At 41.6% G+C, this 27,145-nt stretch overlaps 1 protein-coding gene across 5 annotated transcripts; it reads left to right on the forward strand.

Annotated features, from left to right (window-relative positions):
- Nucleotides 1-307: 307 nt before the first annotated feature.
- LOC747233 (neuroblastoma breakpoint family member 15) lies at nucleotides 308-26,817 on the forward strand. 5 transcript variants are annotated; one of them, XM_054678920.2, is made up of 13 exons: nucleotides 308-478; nucleotides 5,677-11,260; nucleotides 11,363-11,572; nucleotides 13,351-13,456; nucleotides 14,292-14,506; nucleotides 15,548-15,620; nucleotides 16,085-16,290; nucleotides 17,578-17,629; nucleotides 21,515-21,678; nucleotides 22,721-22,772; nucleotides 23,390-23,562; nucleotides 24,282-24,333; nucleotides 24,947-26,817. In XM_054678920.2, the coding sequence occupies exons 3-13, from the start codon at nucleotides 11,398-11,400 to the stop codon at nucleotides 25,188-25,190; spliced, it is 1,512 nt and encodes a 503-aa protein (XP_054534895.1). In that variant the 5' UTR covers nucleotides 308-478; nucleotides 5,677-11,260; nucleotides 11,363-11,397; the 3' UTR covers nucleotides 25,191-26,817. The 5 variants fall into 5 exon arrangements, with proteins under 5 accessions (XP_054534895.1, XP_054534916.1, XP_054534905.1 ...); XM_054678941.2 differs by having other exon boundaries at nucleotides 7,759-11,260; XM_054678930.2 differs by lacking the exon at nucleotides 308-478 and having other exon boundaries at nucleotides 1,945-8,502; nucleotides 8,772-11,260.
- Nucleotides 26,818-27,145: the final 328 nt, after the last annotated feature.

Genomic DNA, 27,145 nt, shown 5'->3' on the forward strand with positions numbered 1-27,145 from the left:
GTCTCTACCAAAAAAAAAAAAAAAAAAATTAGCCAGGCATGGTGGTGCGCACCTGTAATCCCAGCTACTCTGGAGGCTGAAGTGTGGGGATTGCTTGAGCCTAGGAGGTTGAGGCTGTAAGAATCTGTGATTGTACCACCGCATTCCCGCCTGGGCAACAGAGTGAGACCCTGTCTCAAAAAAATGTATATTATGAATATTTTCTTGTGCCAAATACTTTATAACATTTTTATTGACTCAATAACATTCCATCATATGGTTATGTCATTTGTAACTTAACCAATCTACCTTTTGGATTTTTTTTTAGTGGTGTTTACTATAATAAAATAATATGATGGTGAAGAATTTGGCCCACAAGAAACACTTATTCAAGCCTACAATTTTCCCTGGGCAAGGGAAGGTCACCGTGTCTATGTCCCAGCAAATTCTGAGGACACACATCAAGCTCCTGCAAGCTTGGCTACTGTGGCAGCCAGAGGTGAGCCTGTGAACTTCTGCAGACTAATAGGCCACTAATGACTAGTGACAAAGAGGTCAGGCCTCCCTCCCAGCAAGTGCTTCCCAGAAAGTCTCAGAGGTTTTCCTTGAGCCCCTCACTTGGAGGGGAATGAGAGAAGGGGATGAGAAACACCACAGCTCTTTCTTCTAGTCTGACAACTCTCTTCAAACACTGCTCCTATCAGTTAACCCTTATCTTTCTCTTAAATAACCCAGAGGTGGATTGTGAGCTAGGAGTTGCAAGACCATTTAGGGGCTACTTTTTTTTTTTTTAAGGAATTCTAGATTGTGCTTTGTACCACTTTTTAGAAAGTGTAGACATTGAGCATTTATTGTCCTTGGTTATGTAGCCTTACTGAAACTCCAAGACATAGGAAGTATTTTGTTTAACATTTCATTACATATCCATTAAATCAGACTTGTAAATTACATTTAGGTCCTCTCTATTTTTGTCTTCTATCAATTCGTCAAGGACTGAAGTCTTTTATTGCTACTATTTTTCTGTCCATATCTCCATTTTTTCTGAGAGCTTCATACAGTCCAGTGCCTTATTTTTCAGTGCAAAATGATTCATAGTGTGTCTTTGTTGCATATTATATTTTATATTAATAAAGACCAATATTTTGGTTTGGTTTAATGATTCTGCTCTTGTATTTTCTGTGTTTGGTCTTTATTTTTGCCTTTTTTCTGTTTTTTCTTCTTTTTGCTATATGGATTTTGTAGTCCTTGTTTCTTGTTTTGTTTCCTAGTAATCTGGAAGGCATGCATTTTGTTTTAAAATAACACACACAACTTTATATTTTTTTATTACTAACATAGAGAATAAAATAGTATCTTTGTACGTTGAGAATACCAGGACACTTCTACTTTCTCACATTTCTCCTTCTTTGTTACTCCCTTCATCCCAGACAATACCCAAGTTTATGTTGGTGTAATCTGGGATTTTAAACCTTACTTTAAAAATATATTTTTGTTAAGGATTATTTATGATATTTGTATTCTGTGTTGTAACTATACTTAAAATAGTTACATTTAATTCATTTTATGCTTAAATGTCTTCAGTATTCATCATCAGCCTCTTTCATACTTTGCCTTTTTGATTTCTTTTTTTTTTTTTCCTGAGACAGCATCTCACTTTGTTGTTCAGGCTGGAGTGCAGTGGCATGATCACAGCTCACTGTAGTTCCTGGGCTCAAGTGATCCTCCCACCTCAGCTTCTCAAGTAGCTGGGACTATAGGCGTGCGCCATCATGCCTGGCTAATTTTTAAATTTTCATAGGGACAGGGTCTCACAATGTGCCCAGGCTAGTCTCAAACTCCTGGGCTCAAGTGGTCTTCCCACCTTTGCCTCTCAAAATGTTGAGATTACAGGTATAAGCCACTATGCCTGGCCTTGAATTCTTTTAAAAAATATTTCTCTTGGGTGGACGCGGTGGCTAATACCTGTAATCCCAGCAGTTTGGGAGGCTGAGGCGGGTGTCTCACCCGAGGTCAGGAGTTCGAGACCAGCCTGGCCAACATGGTGAAACCCTGTCTCTACTAATAATACAAAAATTAGCCAGGCATGGTGGCGCACGCCTCTAATCCCAGCTACTCGTGAGGCTGAGGCATGAGAATTGGTTGAACCTGGGAGGTGGTGGTTGAATGAGCCAAGATAGCACCATTGCATTCTAGCCTGGGCAACAAGAGTGAAAGTCCATCTCAAAAAACAAAAAACAAAACAAAACAAAACAACAACAACAAAAAACAAAAAATATTTCTCTCTTGGCTTGAGTGGGTTATGAAATAAATTTTTCTTTAAAAAAGGGTTTGCAGGTATTTTGAGCTTTTGCATAATTGAGAGTGCCTTTCAATTGGCATCACACATGAATGAAATTTGGCTTGTTGTGGAGTTTTCAGCTGAAGTTTTTCATCTGCAATATTCTGTGGATAATCTTTTCTGAAATTTAATGTGTTATGCAGAAGTATGATGCCAGCCTGATTTTTTTTCCTTTGTAAGTAACTTGATAAACACTCTTTTCATCCACAGTCGGCACTGGAAGGACAAGCGCCACCCTGAGAGGGTTGGCTGAAACTGAGAGTTTTTGGTTCCTTATGCTCACTCCAGCTTCCCTTTTCCTTTTGAGCTATTATTCATCCCTATGACCAACAGTGGCCTCTGAGGGAGAGGAGGAATCTCTCTCCTTTACCCTCCAGACCATATAAACCCTTTTCTTAAATCTCTATCAAAGCTGAGTCTAAAGTGCATTTTTATTGTCTTTCCTCCAATAAGACTAGGCTGGGCGTGGTGGCTCCTGCCTGTAACCCCAACACTTTGGGAAGCCGAGGTGGGTGGATCACGAGGTCAGGAGTCTGAGACCAGCCTGGCCAACATAGTGAAACCCCGTCTCTGCTAAAAATACAAAAATTAGCCAGGCGTGGTGGCATGCGCCTGTAGTATCAGCTACTCTGGAGGCTGAGGCAGGAGAATTGCTTGAACTCGGGAGGTGGAGATTGCAGTGAGCTGAGATTGTGTCACTGGACTCCAGCATGGGTGACAGAGCAAGACTGTCTCAATAATTATAATAATAATAATAATAAGGCTATGCTAAATTACGGTAATCATATCACATATAATAATAATTATGAAGGTGATGATAGCTAATATTTGTGGAGTGCTTATTATGTGCCAGGTACTGTTTTAAGATCTTGACTTGTATTAACTCATTAACTCCCCAACTTAGTTCCTAGCTTGCCTCCATATGGCAGATGCCATTATCCCTTCTTTTTTTGGAAGTACTAGTGAGCATATTATGACTCTTTGGATTGCAGGCTCAAGAGAATGAGGCTCAGAGAAAGGAATTCCCTCTTGTTCCTGTTTAAGGCCCACCTTCCAAATTCTCTTTTCTCATCTTAGAATCTTTCTCTTTTCAGCAGTTGACATTTGAAATATCTATTATCTTCAAGGAAGCCTCACCTCCTATTGAGAGAGGTATGATCCTACTCTCTGTTCACAAGCAGACAAGAATGTGAAAACATAGTTGTTAAACAGTGGTACAAAAACCATCGCAGGGGTTGTTCCATTACATTTCTAAATTATAGAATTATGTCTTTATACTTGCAAATCAAAATTTATCTAGATTTTTTCTGGTGCATGATGAGTCCCTTCCAATTTGCAATGTCAGGTCTTTTATCAGCTCAAGAAAATTTCCTTCTATTGTATCTTTAGAGCTTATGGTTCACTTGTCCTGACTTTTCTTCAGGAGCATTGATATCTATGTATTGGATTTTTATTGTCTTTCCTCCATATCTGTTATTTCTTCTTGGATAATTTTCATCTCTTTGTCCTTTCTTTTGGCATTTGGGAGAATTTCTGATATTGATTCTTTACAAAATTGGTTTGGTATTATGTATTGCTAATTCTGCTCTTTATTCTTAAATTCTGCTGTGGCACTGTTTCTTAACTCTGCCAGCTCCTTTTACAATTCAATCTAGTACCTTATTATCTTGTGTTTCATCTGTTGTTTTATAGAGTCCATGTTTTCTTTAACCTTTTTTTTGAGAGTACAAAACAGATTTTAAATAATTTTTATTTTTAAGTAAAGATTTTTTGAAATTATGCTATTCTTTTACTTTTGGTCTTAATTGTTTTCTTCTCATGTCTCTGAAACCTTCCAGAGACTCCAGGTTATTCTCTGTCTAGTTGTTGTTATTTTCCCTATCTATTACTTATCTATAAAACTGAGAATCTCATCCATCCCGGAATACGTATAGGACCTGACTAGACACAATAAAATTATGTCAACAGAATTAATAAAAATGTAAAGAAGAATCCTCTTTGAGTATTGGATAAGTAAATTTCTAAAAAATATTTAAAGGAAGACAAGTAATCTATAATTCAAGAAAAATATAGAGTTGTCCTAGAATTTAGTGCCTTAGGCTGAAGCAATTATGAAAAAAAAAAAAACTGGAGAAAGTTGACCTTCTGATGTGAGAGATCATAGAGAGATGAACAATTGTAATATCATAACGACATTCCCTGTCATAATGTCTGCCTTATAGATATCATTGAGTTTTTTAATTGTTAAGTTATATTCCACTGGCTCAGGTCACTTGTGTTTATCTAATCTCATCATTTTCTGTTGGTTACATTGATCTAACTCAATTTTGGAGGTACCTCATTGTTTCTTCCATCTACCGATCTGGCTAGTTTAAAGATGAAAACTGCAGCAGATGAGAAAGAAAAATACAACGTGAAAATTTGGCTGAATTAGAAACACTAAACAGTTTTCAGGAAAGCTTAGTGTCAGAGAGAAACAGACACTGGAGGAAAAGAAAAAAAGAGGACACAAAAACTGTCCTGGCCGAAGGGGTCATGACCACACATTATCCTCAGATGACGGCTTCTAATTTTTTCTTCTGCTTGATCAATTCTACAAAGACAAAAAAGTATAATAAAAAAGTTTTAAATTTCAAAGTTTGAAATGATATTAAAGTGGCACACAGTTTCCTTGGGAAAATCAAGTGAGAACCACAAACTCTGAGACTAATTCCAGCAAAAGTATGTAAATCAGTTTGATCTAATGGTACACGGTTAGCTTTGAAGGCCAAAAGGAACTGGTATCTAATTCTTATTCCTCTCCTCACTAGTTTTGTGACTTAGGGAAATTTTGCAATCTTTCTGAGTTTGTTTTCTCATCAGGAGCAGGATAATACCTAAGTAACAGCATAGTTCATAGATTTTTTTTTTTTTTGAGATGGAGTCTCGCTCTGTCACCCAGGCTGGAGTGCAGTGGCTCAATCTCGGCTCACTGCAAGCTCTGCCTCCTGGGTTCACGCCATTCTCCTGCCTCAGCCTCCTGAGTAGCTGGGACTACAGGCGCCCGCCACCACACCCAGCTAATTTTTTGTATTTTTAGTAGAGATGGGGTTTCACCGTGTTAGCTAGGATGGTCTCGATCTCCTGACCTCATGAGCCACCCGCCTCGGCCTCCCAAAGTGCTGGGATTACAGGCGTGAGCCACCGCGTCCGGCCAGTTCATAGATTTAAATATGATTGCATGGCAGTGGACATGAACCATAATTGTTAAGAATATATTTACACCGAGCTCTCCTTTATCCATTAAAATTGTAGACAAACAACAATTGACAAAGAATAGACAAAATGTTCTAACATAAATATTCTTCCTTTGTTTCTAGAAAGAAGTCACACATACAGTAAAAATAGAGAGAACCTAGTTCATTTGGAACAATCGTCCCCAAACCCTGAAACAGGTCTACTTTCTAACACCAGAGATGTCTTGAATGAGTCCCACCCCTGCAGTCCCCTCTCTCTGGAATAGACTGAGGAAGTTTGCTCCAGCCTTAGAACAGCATGGGCTGGCAAGCGTTCTCAGAGAGGCTCTCGACTTCAACTCTAAAGGCCCTGAGAAATATGTGCAACTGGGTCGGGTTAAGGCCAAGCTGAACCACATGACCAGGGCTCTCACCGGCGCCAAAGTCAGTGGAAGGATATCAGTCCCCAGAGCTCTGTCACAGGCCATGGCATGCTCCATGGAGGGGTGGTGAGCATATGAATAACAATCAGGAGAAACATCGGTAATGGACAAGAGGCATAAATAAACAATGTCCGCCCTCCAGTAAAACCCAGGAAAGTTCTCATTCAAAAAACTATGTCTTGAAGAAAACATAGGTACAAATCTTTGTGACTTTGGATTAGACATTTTTTAAGTAGGCACAAACAACCCAAAAATAGATAAATGGACTTCACTAAAATAAAAAAACTTATATGCTTCAAAGGATAATGTCAAGGAAGTGAAGAGATAATCCACATAATGGGAGAACTATTTCCAAATTATATATTTGACATGGGTCTAGTACCTAGAGTATATAAGGAATTCATATAACTGAGCAATAAACGACAAACAACCAAATTTAACAATGGGAAAAAATCTGTGAGTAGAGGTTTCTCTAAAGCAAACACACAAATGGCCAAGAAGCACATGCAAAGATGTTCGATGTTTTTCATCATTAGGAAAATGTAAATTTAAATCAAAATGAGATACCACTTCACACCCACTAGTATGACTTAAGAAAAAATAAAGACAACACATGTTTGGAAAGTTATGGAGAATATGGAATTCTCATATATTACTAGTGGGAATGTAAAATGGCATAGCCACTGAAGTTGGTAAACAGCGTGTAAGTTCCTCAAAAAGTTAAACATAAAAGAAAGTTAAACATAAAGTGACATGATGCAGCAATTGCACTCCTAGGTTTATAACCAAGAAAATGAAAAACAGATGTTCACTCAAAAACATGTACAAAGCTGTTCATAGCAGCATTATTCATAATAGTTAAAAAGTGGAAACATCTTAAACCACCATCAGTTGATGAATAAATAAAATGTGGTATACTCATATGGTGGAATATCATTTGGCCATAAAAAAGTTGAAGTATTGATGCAGGCTAAAAAGGATGAAACTTGAGAACAAAATGCTGAGAAGCAGATGCAAAATGCCACACTTTGTTATCCCATATAGAGGAAGTGCCCAGAACAATTACATTTTTATATAGAGAAAGTAGATTAGTGGTTGTCAGAGACTGCAAGAAGGGGGGAATTGGAGAGTGACTGCCCATAGGTACAGGCATGCTTTTTGGCATTATGAAAATATTCTGGAATTAGGTATTGGTGATGGTTGCAGAACTTTTGGAATATGGTAAAAGACACTGAAATATATGCTTAAAATGGTGATTTTTGTGATATATGAATTATACTATAGAAATAATAATAACAGTAATAAAGCAAGGTGTCTTTCCACATCTCCATGCCTTGTATTTTCATTAAAAAAAAAAAAAAAAAAAGCATTTCAGGGCCAGGCTCAGTGGTTTACTCCTGTAATCCCAGCACTTTTGGAGGCCTAGGTGGGAGGATCGCTTGAGGCCAGAAGTTCAAAACCAGCCTGAGCAACATAGCAAGACCTTGTCTCCATGAGAAATAAAAAATTAGCCAGAAATGGTGATGTGTGCCTAGAGTTCCAACTACTTGGAAAGCTGAGGCAGGAGGATCGCTTGAGCCTAGGAGTTCAAGGTTGCAGTGATCTATAATCACCACTGCACTCCAGCCTGGGTGACAGAACAAGACCCTGTCTCAAAAAAAAAAAAAAAAAAAAAAAAAGGCATCTCACTTTAATAGTAAGAGGCCAGAATATGATGCTGGCAGCATGTTGTGAGGAAATGTATTAGATGAAAGAAGTTAAATTCCAGTTCTCCTCTTTTCAGAAATGACTTATAGGGGAGAGAAACATGTACTTGGAAAGAATTGACCCAGCTGAATTGGAAAATGTGGGAAGGGGATGGGGAAGAGGCTGCTCCACCTGAGATCCGGCTCCAGGACTTACAGCAAGGGGAACTTGGGCAAGTTACAGACTCTCTATGTCTCAGTTTCTTCATCAGCAAAACAGAACGAATCATCCCATAAACTGTAAGGTCGATGGTATCAGCGGGTCCCCAAACTGACTGCACATCTGAGTCATGTTAACAAACACATTCCAGGCCTCACCTGGGCCCTCTGAATCAGAATCCCTGCAAGGAGGACGATGAACTTGTATTTGCACTGACTTTCCCAGCTGTTTCTTACTCTGATCAACTTGGGGGTAGGACCCATTGAGCTGCATCACATCATTCCAAAGCCAAAACACAACAGCAGGACAAGAATATTTTCAAGGCAGTCTCTAAAGCAGAGGAGAAACTGTTGAGGGAACCTAGAAGTAAAGGAGATCTGGCTTGCTGGGCTCCATTTGAACTTTGAGTACAACAGAGACATGAGCCCTTTGGGACACATACCTGAGGTAGTGACAGTCCAACTTTGGAAGAGTGGAAGCCCTGGTTTCAAATTCAAGCATGCTTTGAGTAGAAATTAAATTTACCTCTTTTTGCACAGCAACATGGCCAATCTTTCCTAAGCTGCTCAGCTTACAAGAAAAGGAATCATACTGCTAAGAATTCAAACTTCTGCAGTCATAGGTAAGTAAGGAAGTCTTATAAACCTATTCTAGCCACCTAACCAGAAACCCGAAATTTAGCAGGTTCTTTCACTTTCAGGACAGTTGTGTTCACTAGATCAGAGGCATTGAGACATGAAGAACAGACCCTTAAAAAGGGAAAGTGTTCCTTTCAGTTTGAGGACATCACTGGAACATTAGGGAAGTAGGAACACAGCTGCTCACTCTACAGTATGGGTTGCCTTTGTGTCTGGAATGTGTCTGACGTCCTGATCCCTGTGCACATTTCAGGGAGCCTTGGGAGGACCCCGAATCACGGATGGAATTGGACAGTGCATGGAGATGGCTCAGCAGGATGAGGGTAAATGCAGGGGCAAGTCCAGGTCATACTGAGAGACAATGAGTGGCGCTGATGGGGACAAAGATAAAATCAAAAGTTTGTGCTTCATCTTCAAAAACTCAAGCTGATAACAAACTTGGCCTGATGAGAAATAATAAGTATTTTTCTATTTACATGAGAATTTAATCTCAAAACAGAAATCAGAAAAATATGAAGTCCAGGGCATAAAACCTAAAACTATTGCTCATATTTATTCTTTCTAAATAGAGCAAAGTGTAAAATCTTCTCCATAAGACATACATTGTGGTTATAAAAAGGCAAAAGTCTTAGTGAGAATCATTGGTATTCCATAGAAGAGTGAATTAAACACAGCCAAGGGAAGACCCACGTCTCATACTTCTCTTGTATATTCCAAAGTTCCAGGGAAATTCCAGGTGATAGAGGTTATTTCCCATACTGTTAAAGCAAGGTTTCAGACACTTCTGAATTTTGGTCCCAGTACTCTAGAAGGGCACACCTCTGTCCTGGAAAATAATACAGGAACGAATACTCTTCCCGTGACCCATTCTGGTCATTCTTCCAGCATCACAAAAACCAAAAAATGGAAATATGGCCAAATACATGATTAGCTGTCCCTCATCTTCAGGTTTCTTATCTGTTACTTATAGATAATAGCATTACCTTAAGGATTATGATGAAGATACAATGTCCAAATATAAACACAGTTTTGAGCAAAATGCCTTGTACGAATTGGTCAATGAATAATTACTAAATATGTGAATATTTACTGGATTGTATGGATCCTATGAATAATTACTGAATAATTATTGTGATTGCTTTTATTGGCAGTGCTGAAAACTCATCCCTTTGTGACCTCAAGTAACCCATGACACTTTGTGAACCTGCAGTTTTTTCATTTAGAAACTTGACAGATTTTCATTCTGACACAGAATGTCAGGTCTCCCAGACCCTAGAAAATACATTGACTTAAAGCCTTTGGTACATCTCAAAGCAGTATCCTTACAGTGTCACTGGAAGATGGTGCAGGCTGCAGAGAGGGATGCTTTCAAATGGGATTAACCAGTCCTCCTTCCTTCACTTCCACATGAATGCTGGGCAGCCCAGGGTCAACCCACTGCACCCTCAACTCAGGCAAGTCCAGCAGCCAATCTTAGGAGACCTGGGCTACAGAACAGTCTCTCAAGTTCCAGGCTCACAAAACCTAGGTGGGGATGAAAGCTGAGAAAGCGAAGAGGTGGTTCAGGGGATCACTCTTTCCTACTTGTTCCTCTCACCTCAAACTTACCTTCTACTGCACAGCAACACTGAGGATCGCCAACCAACCCTGACCATAACCTTGATCTTGCCATGTTCTGTTAGTGGAATGCAACCCAAAATCAATGGTGTTAGGTCATCTCAACAAAATATATATCAAACCATATTACATAAGAACTGCTCGTGGCCCTGTTCTTTTCAGTATATGGGAAAACAAAATGGAAACAACAAAATAGCATCAGGTTTACAAAACTTCCCAAGATAGATGGTCACACATGTTTTCAGGAGACCTCTATATAAATGACTTTGATCACTTGATACCTTGAAAAGAGGTCTTGTGGCACTAGAATGACATCTATAAGTGACAAGTATAAAATGTAGTGCTCAGTGACATTAAAAAACAAATCAACCCACATAGAGGAAGAGCTTTGGACGTAGGGATGTCAAACTGGTCTAGAATGTAATGAAAACCCAAGAAGGTGCCCCAGTAAGAAAGAAGAAATCAGTCTAACAATGGGATGCAGCAGCAAGAATACTGAGACAGGAAAGAAAACATTTTAAAAAAATGAATTATTCATTCACTTTCTAGTGGATACAGAAAAAACTGCAGAAGACCCGGAGGATATCAGGGCAGGCTAAAAGTTTGATATCTTACACCTGTGGAAAAGCCTTAAGCTCTGTTTTAGCTGAGAGCAGGTGGGGTGACTTCATGACTACCATTAAGAAAATATAACCTGTTGGGAAACTGTTTCTGCCTTGATGATGTTGTACAGACAAGAGATAAACAGTGAGGAATATGCTTAGATGTATTGGGAAAGACACGGGTCTGTGGCATTGTCACAAGGGTACACGAATACTGAGAGTGAATGCTGAAGGAATGATCCCCATTGGTGGTGACCCTCAGGTGAGACTAGGGTGACTGTGTTTCAGCAAAGCCTGGGCAATTGGAATGCAGGGCTCCTAAGATTCCATGACACCCCCACCTTCTAATTCTGTTATTGCAACTGCAGACGGTTACCTGGCACGCTGGCCACATTCTACCTCACTCTTATCAGAGTCTGAGCTACTGGCAGTGCTTTCAGCTCTGAGTTCAGGCACCTCGAACCTTGTTTTTGCGGTGAAGAATCCTAAAGTGCTGTGGGGAGTGATCACATTTTTCACAACAGTAAGTTAAGAATTTCAGTTACTGACATCCCTCAGTCCTGATTAAACCTATTTGATTTCACCAGTTTTTAACCCATCATATGTTTGGGTTTCTTCTCCCCAGTCCCTGACTCCACCTCTTCTGCCACAAACGTCAGCATGGTGGTATCAGCCGGCCCTTTGTCCAGCGAGAAGGCAGAGATGAACATTCTAGAAATCAATGAGAAATTGCGCCCCCAGCTGGCAGAGAAGAAACAGCAGTTCAGAAGCCTCAAAGAGAAATGTTTTGTAACTCAACTGGCCGGCTTCCTGGCCAACGGACAGAAGAAATACAGTAAGATCTATAGGCTCACCATCACGAAAGTGATGAATGATGTCCTGTCTTCTCTCTGAGACACTAAATGCTCTCTCCATCAAAAATAATTTCATTCTTCCTGTACTTCTAGGAAAACAGAAATGGGTATTTTAACATTTTGTTAAAGTTGGAAGACAGAGGTACCAAAGTATTTAGCAACTTTCCATGTTTGCAATCAGGTGGGGGTGGGACTAGAGTTAAACTGCCATTTATTGATTTCTGACACAGGCACAGAATGACCTGTTTTCTCCAAGAGGCTCAATCGTGTTTTCAAGAATCCTCTCTGTACCATATAAGATCCTGCAGACAAATAACATCTAGTCTGTTGTTCTAAATGTCTGAGACTAGTGAAATTTTATTCAGTTCAAGTTTCTGTTGAGGCCCAACAGGCAAAGCTCCGTTCTAGTGACTCTGAGGGAAACTTGGTGATAGTAGCCAGTACCTGCTCTGAGGGGCTTCAAGAGGAGTCTACTCCTAATAGAACCTGTGCTGTCTATAAGTGACAGCATCAAGAGCAGGGAGTAGGGGCCGTGCATGGTGGCTCACTCCTGTAATCCCAGCACTTTGGGAGGCTGAGGCGGGCAGATCATGAGGTCAGGAGTTTGAGACCAGCCTGGGCAACATGGAGAAACCCCATCTCCACTAAAAATACAAAAAGTAGATGGGCGTGGTGGCAGGTGACTGTAATCACCCCTGCTCAGGAGGCTGAGGCAGGAGAATCCTTTGAACCCAGGAGGCTGAGGTTGCAGTGAGCCAAGATTTTGCCATTGCACTCCAGCCTGGGCGACAGGGCAAGACTGTTAAAAAAAAATAATAATAATGATAAATAAAAATAAGAATAAAAAGCAGAGAGTAGCTTGGTGAGGGTGAAGTCCTGCTTCCTGGGGCACAGAGTCTTGTTGCTAAAGAGGAAGAAAGATCGCACCCGAGAATGTGTGGAGATAGCAGTGCAGTGTACAGAGCAGGGACCGTGGGCCTGTCTCCTGGGCTCCATCCAAGTTGCTTGTCTTGTCTGTCCCTCAGTTTCCTCACCTGTTCAGAGGGTACTACAATAATACCTACCTCTGTAAATTGCTGCAGTGAATTACATGAGCTATTTCTTGTCAATCTCCTAGAACATTTATTGGCACAGAGTAAACACTATCTATTAGTTCTTCATTCTGCTGTTTCTAAATTAACACAAACTTTATTAGCATTTGGGCATATTTCCTTCATGGCCTTATGGTGTTATGTGTCACTCTTTATGCTTCAGATATGATTCTTAAAATCATAACTGAAGATATGATTTAAAAATCAAAGATTTTAAAAATCTTTCGCATACTTGTCCTTGAAATTCCCAGTAAAAGGGAAACCATCAGTCCCATAGTCCTAGGGGCCTTCCCGACTGTACAAGAAATCACTACTTCATGCCCCAGTGCAGTGTTTTAGAGGAGAGGCTGCAAGGCTTGGGAAAGTGGCCCCGCATTCAGAGTCAGACCTCAGGGACTGTGAATTCTGACTCCACTTCGTTGTGGTTGAATCATCTTGTCAACTTCCTTGATGTGCCCTTGAGGTTCTCTTTCTTCATCTCTAAATTTTGGAGGATCAGATGCCAGAAAGTCAGGAGACTGAAGAGTAAAGATGTGGAAATCCCTGTCTAGAACCTGGTACTGGGGAGAGTTTTGTCCTTGGGATGGACCTGGCTCCTGCCCTGTAGGCAATGACCACAGCAGCATGTCCAGCCTTCCACTGAGGCAGGCGTGTCTGTCTTTTCTCAGAATATGAAGAGTGCGAAGACCTCATAAAATCTATGCTGAGGAATGAGCGACGACAGTTCAAGGAGGAGAAGCTTGCGGAGCAGCTCAAGCAAGCTGAGGAGCTCAGGTGAGGGGACCCCATGGGGGCAGGCAGGGGGGCAGGTGTGTAAATCTCTGAAGTACAACAGCTTGGTAGGGAGAAGTAAGAACGAAGCTGGGCCAGGGGAAGAGCAGGAATTGCCATGGCAGGCTCGCAACACACAAGTATTTATCAAGCAGAGAAGAAGTATAATAAAAATGTATGGGTTGCAGTTGTTTCTCAGAGCCTTGTTTTCTCTTTTTCAAACAAGTAATTGTTGATGTGAAATTTACATAACACAAAATTAACCAAAGGAGTGTGAACCACACAGCAGCATTCAGTATACTCAAAATGGTGTGCCATCACCACCCCACTTACCTTTAGTGAGAATCACCTCCTGACTGACTGCGGCTTCTCATTCTTTCACTCAATCAATGTTACCTTCTCGACCCTGTCATTCTTTTCTTCTTTCGTCTTTTCAATTCGCCCCATCTGCATCTGGCCTCATTTCTGTACATGGCTTTGTATCTAGTGGCCGCAAGATGCACTATGTGTATTTTCACATGGAAATGTCCATGGCCAGAGTGAGGAACTGAAAGGATGTCTTTTTGAAACGGAATTAGGAAGACACCTACTTTTGTTTACAGAAGGGAAAGATGAATGGAACATCATCGAGGATCTTGCAGGAGCCCTCTCTGATACAGAGGAAGCCTGTAAACCATTTTCTATTCTTTCTCTTGGCCACAGACATTCCTTTCAACATGTGCTGACCTTCTGCTTGAAGGTCTCCTTGAGGACATTGTCTCAGAAGTCTCTGTTGCAATATTTGAACGGATCACTCAACCCTTTCTACTCTTAAATTTTCTCTACCGTCTCACCTTAGGCAATATAAAGTCCTGGTTCACTCTCAGGAACGAGAGCTGACCCAGTTAAGGGAAAAGTTACGGGAAGGGAGAGATGCCTCCCGCTCATTGAATCAGCATCTCCAGGCCCTCCTCACTCCGGATGAGCCGGACAAGTCCCAGGGGCAGGACCTCCAAGAACAGCTGGCTGAGGGGTGTAGACTGGCACAGCACTTCGTCCAAAAGCTCAGCCCAGGTAAGGTGGCCATAGGCCCTGATGACCCAAAACCCCAGGCTTATGAGAGACTCCAGACCTCCATACTTTCACAATGACAGTTGTATCAGCGGGGTTTTTTTCCACTAAGCTTATGTGGCCAAGACATGACCAGGACTTCTTGGGTAAGAACGGAGATGGGAAACCCATGGGGTTGGAGGTCACAGTATTGCAAGTGTCCCTCCTCCCTTGATGGAAGGTGGTCTTTGGAGTAAGAGGCAGCATCTGTCTAGTTTTAAAGGACAGGAAGGAGGCTGCGATGGGAGCAGGCTTGTTAGAGTGAAAAGAGCTCTGGACTAAGAATGAAGGTTCCCAGGCTGTCTTTTCGGCAATGTTCTTAGTAACTGTCAGAGAGTGAATGACTTGTCCTTCCTGAGTTTCTCTCTCTCCGTGGCAGACAAATTGTCCCTTGCAAGGGTCTGAAGCATTCAAATGTGGGAACACTTACAACTGCTTTCCAAAATGAGATGAAGCCCCTCGCCGTGTGATGTTGGAGAAGGCACTTTATGTGGGGGCGTTTTGTGGTAGGAAGTGCTTCAGACTGGAGCACTCCCCATGGATAGAATGTCCCTGAATAACACAGCAGAAGCCACTTGGAGGCTTGAAATCTTCTGATGCATAGAGGACTGTGGGACAAGTTTGTCCTCTTCTAAGAGAAAGAATGAGGTTTGAAATGCGAACTGTGACAGGACACCAAGCCTGTGCCTGGGAATCAGATCTGGCAGGATTGGGGAGACAGCTGCCAACGTCCAGAGAGAGGCTGCACAAGCCTCCAGTGATATGGGAAGCAAAAGGTCTTTTCAATATTTGGCCACATCTTGACGGTGGCCCTCCAGATCAGAAATGCATTGCCTGATGGATCAGGAAACTATGCCAGGGCATTCTGTTAAAGATAAAACATGAGAGTTTTCAGTTGAACAGTGACCCATGCCTAGATGTTCATGTCTCTGTTGCACATTGGGCTGACTGTGCTTGCAGACTGTGAAGTGGGAAATATCTGAATGAACACCTCTGTATTTACAGAAAATGACAACGATGACGATGAAGATGTTCAAGTTGAGGTGGCTGAGAAAGTGCAGAAATCGTCTGCCCCCAGGTAACACTGAATACTCAGGAACAATTAATGGATGGTAACATATGAGGAATATCTAGGAGGCACACCCTCTCTGGCATCTCTGATGGGCCAAAAACCCGCATTCGCTTGGCCACAGTATGTGAAATATAACCCAGCTTAGACACAGGGTGCGGCAGCTGTCATGTTTCTCTATGTGTGCTGAGTGTCATATCTGCACCGTACAGGGATAGCTGAGTCTTCATCCTCCTCAGCTCCTATCTGTCCAGTGCAATGAACACCAGCTGCTCTCTTCCTCTCTGGTTCCCATGGCAGCCATGCTCTGTTGCAGAGAGAACAGGATTGCATGTTCCCTCTTAATGGGAACCTCCATTTTGCTTTCTGGGACCACTCTCTTAATGCCGCCTGTCAAAACCAGCTAGGACTCCCTGGGGTCCAATCCCTCTGTGTTTAATCTTCTGTCATCTCTGTCCCACCTGGCTCATCAGGGAGATGCAGAAGGCTGAAGAAAAGGAAGTCCCTGAGGACTCACTGGAGGAATGTGCCATCACTTGTTCAAATAGCCATGGCCCTTATGACTCTAACCAGCCACATAGGAAAACCAAAATCACATTTGAGGAAGACAAAGTCGACTCAACTCTCATTGGCTCATCCTCTCATGTTGAATGGGAGGATGCTGTACACATTATTCCAGGTAGCCTCTGTTTTCCTTGTGTCTCATACCTCTCTCTAGGCTGAGGAAGATAAACTCTGAAGACAGGCTCTATAAACACAAATTCATTTGAATAAAAAACTATGATGGGTTTCTAAACAGATATCAGGGAGTTTTTTTGTCCTTCTCAGCTAATGTCATGCCTTTGTCTGCCAGTCCCCAGTATCAAGTTACTCAACCCCAGGCAAGTGTGACAATCTCATAGTCACCTGAGTGCAGGAGGTGCACAGGCAGTATCTGTCAGGCCTCCTAGCTTCGATTCAGTATCTCTTGTCATCTGTGATTAAGTCATCTGTCCCTGAGCAATGTCCATGGAGTTTCTATGCCTGTTTAAGGAAGCTGGCAGCCTTGCCTTTGTATTTGGAAATATTGTTCCCCAGGCTTCACTGCTCTCAGCTTTCATCTGGATCTCCTTTAAGTCAGCTTGCTTAGCTGCACAGTCACCCTGAAATCAGGACGGAAACTTTTCTTCTTTACTTTGCTGATATATTTCCATAAAGCAAGGCTGGACCCTGGTTTTCTACCCTGTCAATGCAATGGCTGATCCAATGTTTCTTTGTAGCATCGTGGTTTTTTTTTTTTTTTTTTTTTTTTGTGATGGAGTCTTGCTCTGTCACCCAGGCTGGAGTGCAGTGGCACCATCTTGGCTTGGTGCAACCTCTGCCTCCTAGATTCAAGTGATTCTCCTGCCTCAGCCTCCTGAGTTGCTGGGACCACAGGTGCACAACATCACATCTGGCTAATTTTTGTATTTTTAGTAGAGACAGGGTTTCCCCATATTGGCCAGGGTAGTCCTGAACTCATGACCTCAAATGATTCACCTGTCTTGGCCTCCCAAATCACAGATTCTTTTTAAAGCAAGAGTTGTTCAAATTTATCTATCAGTCGTGTTTCATGTATAGATGCCTGTAAACATTTAATGTCCATGTTACGTGGTGATATAAGTCCGTATTGCAGCAACACTCTTAGAAAATTGTTTGACCAATTTTTGGAGATTTTTTTGGGGAAAAATTTTGTTTAACTTTGACTCAGGCAGGGAATATGGCATCATGGTCTACACGTAGAGGGAGATTTTGGCCTGTGGGTCTGGAAAGCAGGGTCATCTAATTCTCACCAAAGTTAATCTAGGACACCCTAGAATATTCCTGTCAGAATCCTTATTCTTGCACTGAGAATAGTTATGTCCTTGTGCTATGACTGGACAGTGATTTGTTCATATGTGAAGTATGAATTGCTTAATGTGACATGCTTCTCTGAATTTATTTACAGAAAATGAAAGTGATGATGAGGAAGAGGAAGAAAAAGGGCCAGTGTCTCCCAGGTAATGTTGTGGAATTGTTGGCTGTTAATTCAGTAGTGACATCTGGAGATTGTAGATTTAGGGAAAATGAGGAAGTGATGAATAGAACTATTTCTTCCATTCACCCAGCTACAAATTGTGCTGATTTACAATGTTGTATGTTATTTGTGGCACTTGTATTGGTTTTAATTTCATAGTCCTCTCAAGATAGGAACTTGCCATCAGATGAGCCAGGTGAACTAGCCAAACAGGGTTTTCTTGTTGATCTTTTCAAAAAACCAGCCTTGGATTCATTGATTTTTTGAAGGGTTTTTTGTGTCTCTATCTCCTTTAGTTCTGCTCTGATCTTAGTTACTTCTTGTCTTCTGCTAGCTTTTGAATTTGTTTGCTTTGCTTCTCTAGTTATTTTAATTGTGATGTTAGGGTGTCAATTTTAGATCTTTTCTGCTTTCTCTTGTGGGCATTTAGTGCTATAATTTTCCCTCTACACATTGCTTTAAATGTGTCCCAGAGATTCTGGTATGTTGTGTCTTTGTTCTCATTGGTTTCAAAGAACATCTTTATTTCTGCCTTCATTTTGTTATTTTCCCAGTAGTCATTCAGGAGCAGGTTGTTCAGTTTCCATGTAGTTGTGCGGTTTTGAGTGAGTTTCTTAATCCTGAGTTCTAATTTGATTGCACTGTGGTCTGACAGTTTGTTGTGATTTCCATTCTTTTACATTTGCTGACAAGTGCTTTACCTCCAACTATGTGGTCAATTTTGGAATAAGTGTGATGTGGTGCTGAGAAGAATGTATATTCTGTTGATTTGGGGTGGAGAGTTCTGTAGATGTCTTTTAGGTCTGCTTGGTGGAGAGCTGAGTTCAAGTCCTGGATATCCTTGTTAAGCTTCTGTCTCATTGATCTGTCTAATATTGACAGTGGGGTGTTAAAATCTCCCATTATGATTGTGTGGAGTCTAAATCTCTTTGTAGGTCTCTCAGGACTTGCTTTATGAATCTGGGTGCTCCTGTATAGGGTGCATATATATTTAGGATAGTTAACTCTTCTTGTTGAATTGATCCCTTTACCATTATGTAGTGGCCTTCTTTGTCTCTTTTGATCTTTGTTGGTTTAAAGTCTGTTTTATCAGAGACTAGGATTGCAACCCCTGCCTTTTTTTGTTTTCCATTTGCTTGGTAGATCTTCCTCCATCCCTTTATTTTGAGCCTATGTGTGTCTCTGCATGTGAGATGGGTTTCCTGAGTACAGCACACTGATGGGTCTTGACTCTTTATCCAATTTGCCATTCTGTGTTTTTTTAACTGGGGCATTTAGCCCATTTACATTTAAGGTTAATATTGTTATGTGTGAATTTGATCCTGTCGTTATGATGTTAGCTGGTTATTTTGCCCGTTAGTTGATGCAGTTTCTTCCTAGCGTCAATGGTCTTTACAGTTTGGCATGTTTTTGCAGTGGCTGGTACCGGTTGTTCCTTTCCATGTTTAGTGCTTCCTTTAGGAGCTCTTGTAAGGCAGGCCTGGTGGTGACAAAATCTCTCAGCATTTGCTTCTCTGTAAAGGATTTATTTCTCCTTCACTTATGAAGCTTTGTTTGGCTGGATATGAAATTCTGGGTTGAAAATTCTTTTCTTTAAGAATGTTGAAGATGCTGGAGAGGATGTGGAGAAATAGGAACACTTTTACACTGTTGGTGGGACTGTAAACTAGTTCAATGATTGTGGAAGGCAGTGTGGCAATTCCTCAGGGATCTAGAACTAGAAATACCATTTGACCCAGCCATCCCTTTACTGGGTGTATACCCAAAGGATTATAAATCATGCTGCTGTAAAGACACATGCACACATATGTTTATTGCGGCACTATTCACAATAGCAAAGACTTGGAACCAAGCCAAATATCCAGCAATGATAGACTGGATTAAGAAAATGTGGCACATATACACCATGGAATACTATGCAGCTATAAAAAATGATGAGTTCATGTCCTTTGTAGGGGCATGGATGAAGCTGGAAACCATCATTCTCAGCAAACTATTGCAAGGACAAAAAACCAAATACCGCATGTTCTTACTCACAGGTGGGAATTGAACAATGAGAACACATGGACACAGAAAGGGGAACATCATACACTGGGGCCTGTTGTAGGGTGGGGGGAGGGAGGAGGGGTATCATTAGGAGATATACCTAATGTTAAATGATGAGTTAATGGGTGAAGCACACCAATGTGGACATGTATACATATGTAACTAACCTGCACGTTGTGCACATGTACCCTAAGACTTAAAGTATTAAAAAAAATATATATACATACACACAAAAAATAATAAAGGAAAACTATACATATGGAAAAAAAAAAGAATGTTGAATATTGCTCCCACTCTCTTCTGGCTTGTAGGGTTTGTGCCAAGAGATCTGCTGCTAGTCTGATGGGCTTCCCTTTGTGGGTAATCCGACCTTTCTCTCTGGCTGCCCTTAGCATTTTTTCCTTCATTTCAACCTTGGTGAATCTGACAATTACGTGTTTTGGGGTTGCTCTTCTCGAGAAGTATCTTTATGGTGTTCTCTGTGTTTCCTGAATTTGAATGTTGGCCTTCCTTGCTAGGTTGGGGAAGTCCTCCTGGATAATATCCTTAAGAGTGTTTCCCAGCTTGGTTCCATTCTCCCCGTCACTTTCAGTACACCAATCAAACGTAGATTTGGTCTTTCCACATAGTCCCATATTTATTGGAGGCTTGTTCATTTCTTTTTACTCTTTTTTCTCTAAACTTCTCTTCTCGCTTCATTTCACTAATTTGATCTTGAATCACTGATACCGTTTCTTGCACTTGATCGAATTGGCTACTGAAGCTTGTGCATGCATCACGTAGTTCTCGTGCCATGGTTTTCAGCTCCATCAGGTCATTTAAGGTCTTCTCTACACTGTTCATTCTGGTTAGCCATTCATCTAATCTTTTTTCAAGGTTTTTAGCTTCCTTGAGATGAGTTCGCACATCCTCCTTTAGCTCAGAGAAGTTTGTTATTACCGACTTTCTGAAGCCTACTTCTGTCAGCTCATCAAAGTCATTCTCCATCCTGCTTTGTTCCATTGCTGGCGAGGAGCTGCGATCCTTTGGAGGAGAAGGGATGTCAGGTTTTTGGAATTTTCAGCTTTTGTGCTCTGGTTTCTTTTATCTACCCTTGGTCTTTGATGATGGCGACCTACAGATGGGGTTTTGGGGTGGATGTCTTTTTTGTTGATGTTGATGCTATTCCTTTCTGTGTGTTAGTTTTCCTTCTAACAGTCAGGTCTCTCAGCTTCAGGTCTGTTGGAGTTTGCTGGAAGTCCACTCCAGACCCTCAAACAGGGATTTCTTGGTGTTGCCTATTCTCTCCCATGTGTTTAAATCCAGGGAGAGGTGTATATATATGCTTTCTTCCTATTTGTTGGTAGTATGTTGGCTAGTATTTTTGCAAGAAAAGAAATTGAAAAAGTAAATATATTATATCAAAATATTGGGAAAATGGGGCCCTTAATACACAAGATCTGTGTCTGCACTGCGTCAAGAACTCTCTTCACTTGAATGCTGCATGTAAAATTCAACCCAATTTATGCAAAGTAGTTGAAGCCCTGTGTCAGTTCTCTGTGCTGCAAGTCATGATGGTAGTTTACAGGGAGAGTCTGGGTGCCCTGAGTTGGCTCATCTGTGGCAAATGTACTGAGCACATGCTGCCCATTTTTGCTCTGTCCCCAGAGCAGTCACTCTCCACCCTGTATTTAGAAGGATAGTTTTATTTCTCTTGAAGGAAAAATGCCTTTGGTTTCTGTGACCACTCCATTCTGTCTCCCATCAGATCATCTGGGAGGTTTTGTTGTCTAATGTCTGTTGGTTAAATCTTCTATCATCCCTGTCCTGCCTGGCTCATCAGGAATCTGCAGGAGTCTGAAGAGGAGGAAGTCCCCCAGGAGTCCTGGGATGAAGGTTATTCGACTCTCTCAATTCCTCCTGAAATGTTGGCCTCGTACCAGTCTTACAGCAGCACATTTCACTCATTAGAGGAACAGCAAGTCTGCATGGCTGTTGACATAGGCAGTGAGTACTCCATTGTGAAGGTGATAAAGCTCCAGTTCATGGCCCAGGTAGACCCCATAATCTTTGGGCCTTGTGCCCCTTGTTGGGCTGATATTTGCCATCACCGTGGGCTGAACCTATATATCAATGTAGATTTCAATCACTCTGGAGTCGAGTCTGAAGCACAGGCATGGGGTGGGTCAGTGAGCTTTGCTCTCTTCCTAGTCTCAGGCCATGCCCGTGCCAACCTGGACTGACTGTCACGACATTGAACTCAAGGCAGGTGTGGCAAACTCACACCAAACTATGCAGCACATGCCCAGGAGTTGTCTGTCAGATCAGCTCATCTGAATTAAATGTCTCTTGCCAGCTACAAAATTCCTTATGAGTTTTGTTCCCAAAGCATGTCTGTGTGGTTCTTTACCTGCCCAAGGCCAGTGTCACCCTTGTTTACCTCTCAGTGAAAGATGTGACCCAGGTTTCACTGAATTTAGTCCCATTTTCTGTGTCTTCTAAGTTCGCTTGTTTTAGCTCATCTGTCCATCATGTTCCTGGTATGTTTTCTAGATAAATGGCTGACTTTTCACCCACAAAAGCCATAATAGCTGATGCTTCTGTGTAGAACCAAGTTTCATTTTGACTCAAGAGCTGGTACATTGCACCCCTTCATCAAATCTCTGTGTCCACAATCTCATAAACTATCAAATTCTGGGTATTTAATGAGAGAAAGCTTAATATTGAAGTATCTCTCCTATGAGGTGTTAGAACTATTTGCCTACAATTTATTGGGGAAAAAATTGCTCATTTGTGTACATAAACCTAGGACAGAGCACATAGGGAAGATAACATTCCAAAACAGGGGAACTTTGCCCAAGGCTCATGAAAGAACCCAAGCCAGTTTTCTCAAGACTTGACCTCAGGCCTACTGGAATATTTCTCTCAAAGTCTCCTGTTCTCACACTGACAAGACTGATGTCCCTGTGTTAGGATTGGACAGAGGAATGTTTCTGTGTGCAAGGAAGAACTGCTTAATGTAAGAGGGCCCATCTGAATTTGTTTGCAGGACATCGGTGGGATCAAGTGAAAAAGGAGGACCAAGAGGCAACAGGTCCCAGGTGAGTCTGAGAAATTGTGGACAGTTAATTTGATGTTGACACCTGGAGATGCCAAGTCCAGGGAAAACAGTACATGCTGAAAATAATGATTTTGTCTTGTCAGACAAGTCTGAATTATGCCTACTTCATTGCTTTTTGGTTCTCATTAGAGTAAATGTTTAGGTTTCCATTTCTTCCTACCCTTATCATTTACTAACCTAGTGAAGGTTGACGATACCTCAAAAGCTGTATTCTCATGGTAACTGCAGGGAAACTTGAGCACATTTTATGCAAAATTATTGAGGACATGCTTTTCATGATCACTGTTCACTGTGTGTCCTGAGAGCACAAATAAAGAGTGTCATTTGACTCCCTCATCAGTGTGTCACCTGACAAATTCACTGAGCTCACTCTGTGTGTGTGTGTGTGTGTGTGTGTGTGTGTGTGTGTCTTTCTCTTTCATCCTTTTCTACCTGGCCCTAGTCTATCCCAACATAAAGGCAATAATTTGTTACCTCATTAATGGATCTGTCCTTTTTCTTTTCAAACTCTTCCTTATGTTAGCCATGAAATCTAGCTGGGGCTGTGTGGTTTCTGATTCCCCCTGGCTTATTCTTTACTTTTTCCCACTTTTCCAGGCTCAGCAGAGAGCTGCTGGATAAGAAAGAGCCTGAAGTCTTGCAGGACTCACTGGATAGATGTTATTCAACTCCTTCAGTTTATCTTGGACTGACTGACTCATGCCAGCCCTACAGAAGTGCCTTTTACGTATTGGAGCAACAGCGTGTTGGCTTGGCTGTTGACATGGATGGTGAGTACCTTTCTATGAAGGTGATAAGGATCCACTGAGTCTTCTGGTTAGGGTCATATTCCTACTGCAAGTGGCCCTTACTGAGCTGAGAGATGTCATTGCCACAGGGAGGACCTATAGGCACATGTAGGTTGAATGAAACTCTAGTTCCACTTGGAAGCCCAGACAAGGGATGGGCCAGTGAGCAAGGCTCTCTTCCTAGTCTCAGGCCATGCCTGTGGCGCCCTAATCCTACTCTCAAGATGTTGGATCTGGGCAGATGTGACAAATTCACACAACTCTGATTTTGTCTCAATTTTGTAGATCTTGTAGATTTCATCCTTCCCTCTAATTTCAGCGTCTAAATTCCTTGCTACCATGAACAATCTGAGTATTTGATGAGACAGGGCTGAATAGTGCAGTTTTTCTCCTAGCAACCATTTGGGGGCATTTGCTTTAAATCGATTGGAAAAATATGGCATAACCATTTGCACAAACTTGGGACAAATGATATTGGGATAACGATCTACCAGAATAGGGAATTTTACCCACAGTTTCTGGGACAAAAACCAAGGAATCTCTATCATGATCAGCCTTCAGGCCTCCTGAAGAATATCTCTCACAGTGTCCTATTCTCATGCTGAGGAACCTGAAGTCCCTGTGTGAGGATTAGACAGTGGATTGTTATGTGTGTAGGAGAACCACCTTAATATGTCTGTCCATGTCTGAACTTATTGCAGAAATTGAAAAGTACCAAGAAGTGGAAGAAGACCAAGACCCATCATGCCCCAGGTAACTTTGAGCAATTATGGATGCTTAATTCTGTGTTGACACCTGGAGATGCCAGGTCCAGGGAAAACAAGAGTGTGTTCAATTTCATGTTTTCAACGAAGGTTGAATGACTCCTACTGACATTGCTGTTGGTTTTCATTGCAGTAGATGTTTAGGTTTCCATTTCTTCCTCCCCTTATCATTAACTAACTTACTGTAGGTTGACCATACCTCAAAGGCTGTACTCTCATGGCCACTGCATCGAATTTTGAGCATATTTTATGGAAAACTATTGAGCTCACTCTTTTCATGATCACAGTTTGCTGTGTGTCATGAGGGCACTAACTCAGAGTGTCCTTTGACTCCCTTACCAGTATGTCACCTGGCCAATTCACTAGCTCACTTTCTGTCTGTCTCTGTCTCTGTCTCTCTCTCTCTGTCTTTCTCTTTCATTGTTTTCTACCTGGCCCTGTTCTATCCCAACATAAAGGCAATAATTATTTTTTGTTACCTCATTAGTGGATCTATCCTTTTTCTTTTCTAACCACTTCCTTATGTTACTTCTGAAATCTAGTGGGGCTCTGTGGTGTCTCATTTTCCCTGGCTGCTTCTTTAGTTTTGTCTCGTTTTCCAGGCTCAACAGCAGGCTGATGGAAGTGGAAGAGCCTGAAGTCTTACAGGACTCACTGGATAGATGTTATTCGACTCCATCAATCTACTTTGAACTACCTGACTTATTCCAGCACTACAGAAGTGTGTTTTACTCATTTGAGGAACAGCACATCAGCTTCGCCCTTTACGTGGACAATAGGTTTTTTACTTTGACGGTGACAAGGCTCCACCTGGTCTTCCAGATGGGAGTCATATTCCCACAATAAGCAGCCCTTACTAAGCAGAGAGATGTCATTCCTGCAGGCAGGACCTATAGGCACATGAAGATTTGAATGAAACTATAGTTCCATTTGGAAGCCCAGACATAGGATGGGTCAGTGGGCATGGCTCTATTCCTATTCTCAGACCATGCCAGTGGCAACCTGTGCTCAGTCTGAAGACAATGGACCCAAGTTAGGTGTGACACGTTCACATAACTGTGCAGCACATGCTGGGAGTGATCAGTCAGACATTTTAATTTGAGCCACGTATCTCTGGGTAGCTACAAAGTTCCTCAGGGATTTCATTTTGCAGGCATGTCTCTGAGCTTCTATACCTGCTCAAGGTCAGTGTCATCTTTGTGTTTAGCTCATCCAAAGGTGTTACCCTGGTTTCAATGAACCTAACCTCATTCTTTGTGTCTTCAGTGTTGGCTTGTTTTAGCTGATCCATCTGTAACACAGGAGGGATCCTTGGCTGAGGATTGTATTTCAGAACCACCAACTGCTCTTGACAATTGTTAACCCGCTAGGCTCCTTTGGTTAGAGAAGCCACAGTCCTTCAGCCTCCAATTGGTGTCAGTACTTAGGAAGACCACAGCTAGATGGACAAACAGCATTGGGAGGCCTTAGCCCTGCTCCTCTCAATTCCATCCTGTAGAGAACAGGAGTCAGGAGCCGCTGGCAGGAGACAGCATGTCACCCAGGACTCGGCCGGTGCAGAATATGAACAATGCCATGTTCTTGCAGAAAACGCTTAGCCTGAGTTTCGTAGGAGGTAATCACCAGACAACTGCAGAATGTAGAACACTGAGCAGGACAACCGACCTGTCTCCTTCACATAGTCCATATCACCACAAATCACACAGCAAAAAGGAGAAGAGATATTTTGGGTTCAAGAAAAGTAAAAAGATAATGTAGCTGCATTTCTTTAGTTATTTTGAACCCCAAATATTTCCTCATCTTTTTGTTGTTGTCATGGATGGTGGTGACATGGACTTGTTTATAGAGGACAGATCAGCTGTCTGGCTCAATGATCTACATTCTGAAGTTGTCTGAAAATGTCTTCATGATTAAATTCAGCCTAAACGTTTTGCCAGGAACACTGCAGAGACAATGCTGTGAATTTCCAACCTCAGCCCATCTGCGGGCAGAGAAGGTCTAGTTTGTCCATCACCATTATGATATCAGGACTGGTTACTTGGTTAAGGAGGGGTCTAGGAGATCTGTCCCTTTTAGAGACACCTTACTTATAATGAAGTACTTGGGAAAGCGGTTTTCAAGAGTATAAATATCCTGTATTCTAATGATCATCCTCTAAACATTTTATCATTTATTAATCCTCCCTTCCTGTGTCTATTATTATATTCATATCTCTACACTGGAAATTTTGGGTCTCAATTTTTACTGTGCCTTTGTTTTTACTAGTGTCTGCTGTTGCAAAAAGAAGAAAACATTCTCTGCCTGAGTTTTAATTTTTGTCCGAAGTTAATTTTAATCTATACAATTAAAACCTTTTGCCTATCACTCTGGACTTTTGGATTGTTTTTTACATTCAGTGTTATAATATTTGATTATGCTGATTGGTTTTGGTGGGTACTGATGCGAATTAATAAAAACATTTCATTTCCATGTTTATTTTCTAATCTCTTCCACATTGTAGGCTGTGTTTACCATACATAGCAGAATGTATTTACATTTCTTGGTTCTAGTCATTTGTATTCTTCGTGAGTGTGTGTGTGTGTGTGTGTGTGTCTGTGTGTGCCTTTGGCATTTAGGAAGGGTTGTATCTGCTTAAAGTCATGATCTTAAATGGACCAAGTCTCCTTTTCTGTTTCCAGGATTTCTTGGTTGACCAGGTCTACGCTTCTGCACTAGTTCTCAAGAGCTGCTGTAACAAAGTGCCACAAACTAGGTGACTTAAAACAACAGGAAGTGATCCTCTTATAGTTCTGGAGGCTACA

This window comes from Pan troglodytes, chromosome 1, assembly GCF_028858775.2.
Source record: "Pan troglodytes isolate AG18354 chromosome 1, NHGRI_mPanTro3-v2.0_pri, whole genome shotgun sequence".
In the NCBI taxonomy this organism is placed as follows: domain Eukaryota; kingdom Metazoa; phylum Chordata; class Mammalia; order Primates; family Hominidae; genus Pan; species Pan troglodytes.

Excerpts from the sequence above, each read along its gene's own strand:
- LOC747233 (XM_054678920.2), top strand. The coding sequence starts at position 11,398 with ATGGTGGTATCAGCCGGCCCTTTGTCCAGCGAGAAGGCAGAGATGAAC. Across the intron at positions 14,507-15,547 it reads CGTCCAAAAGCTCAGCCCAG|AAAATGACAACGATGACGAT; the intron begins GTAAGGTGGCCA and ends CTGTATTTACAG. Across the intron at positions 21,679-22,720 it reads CATGGCTGTTGACATAGGCA|GACATCGGTGGGATCAAGTG; the intron begins GTGAGTACTCCA and ends ATTTGTTTGCAG.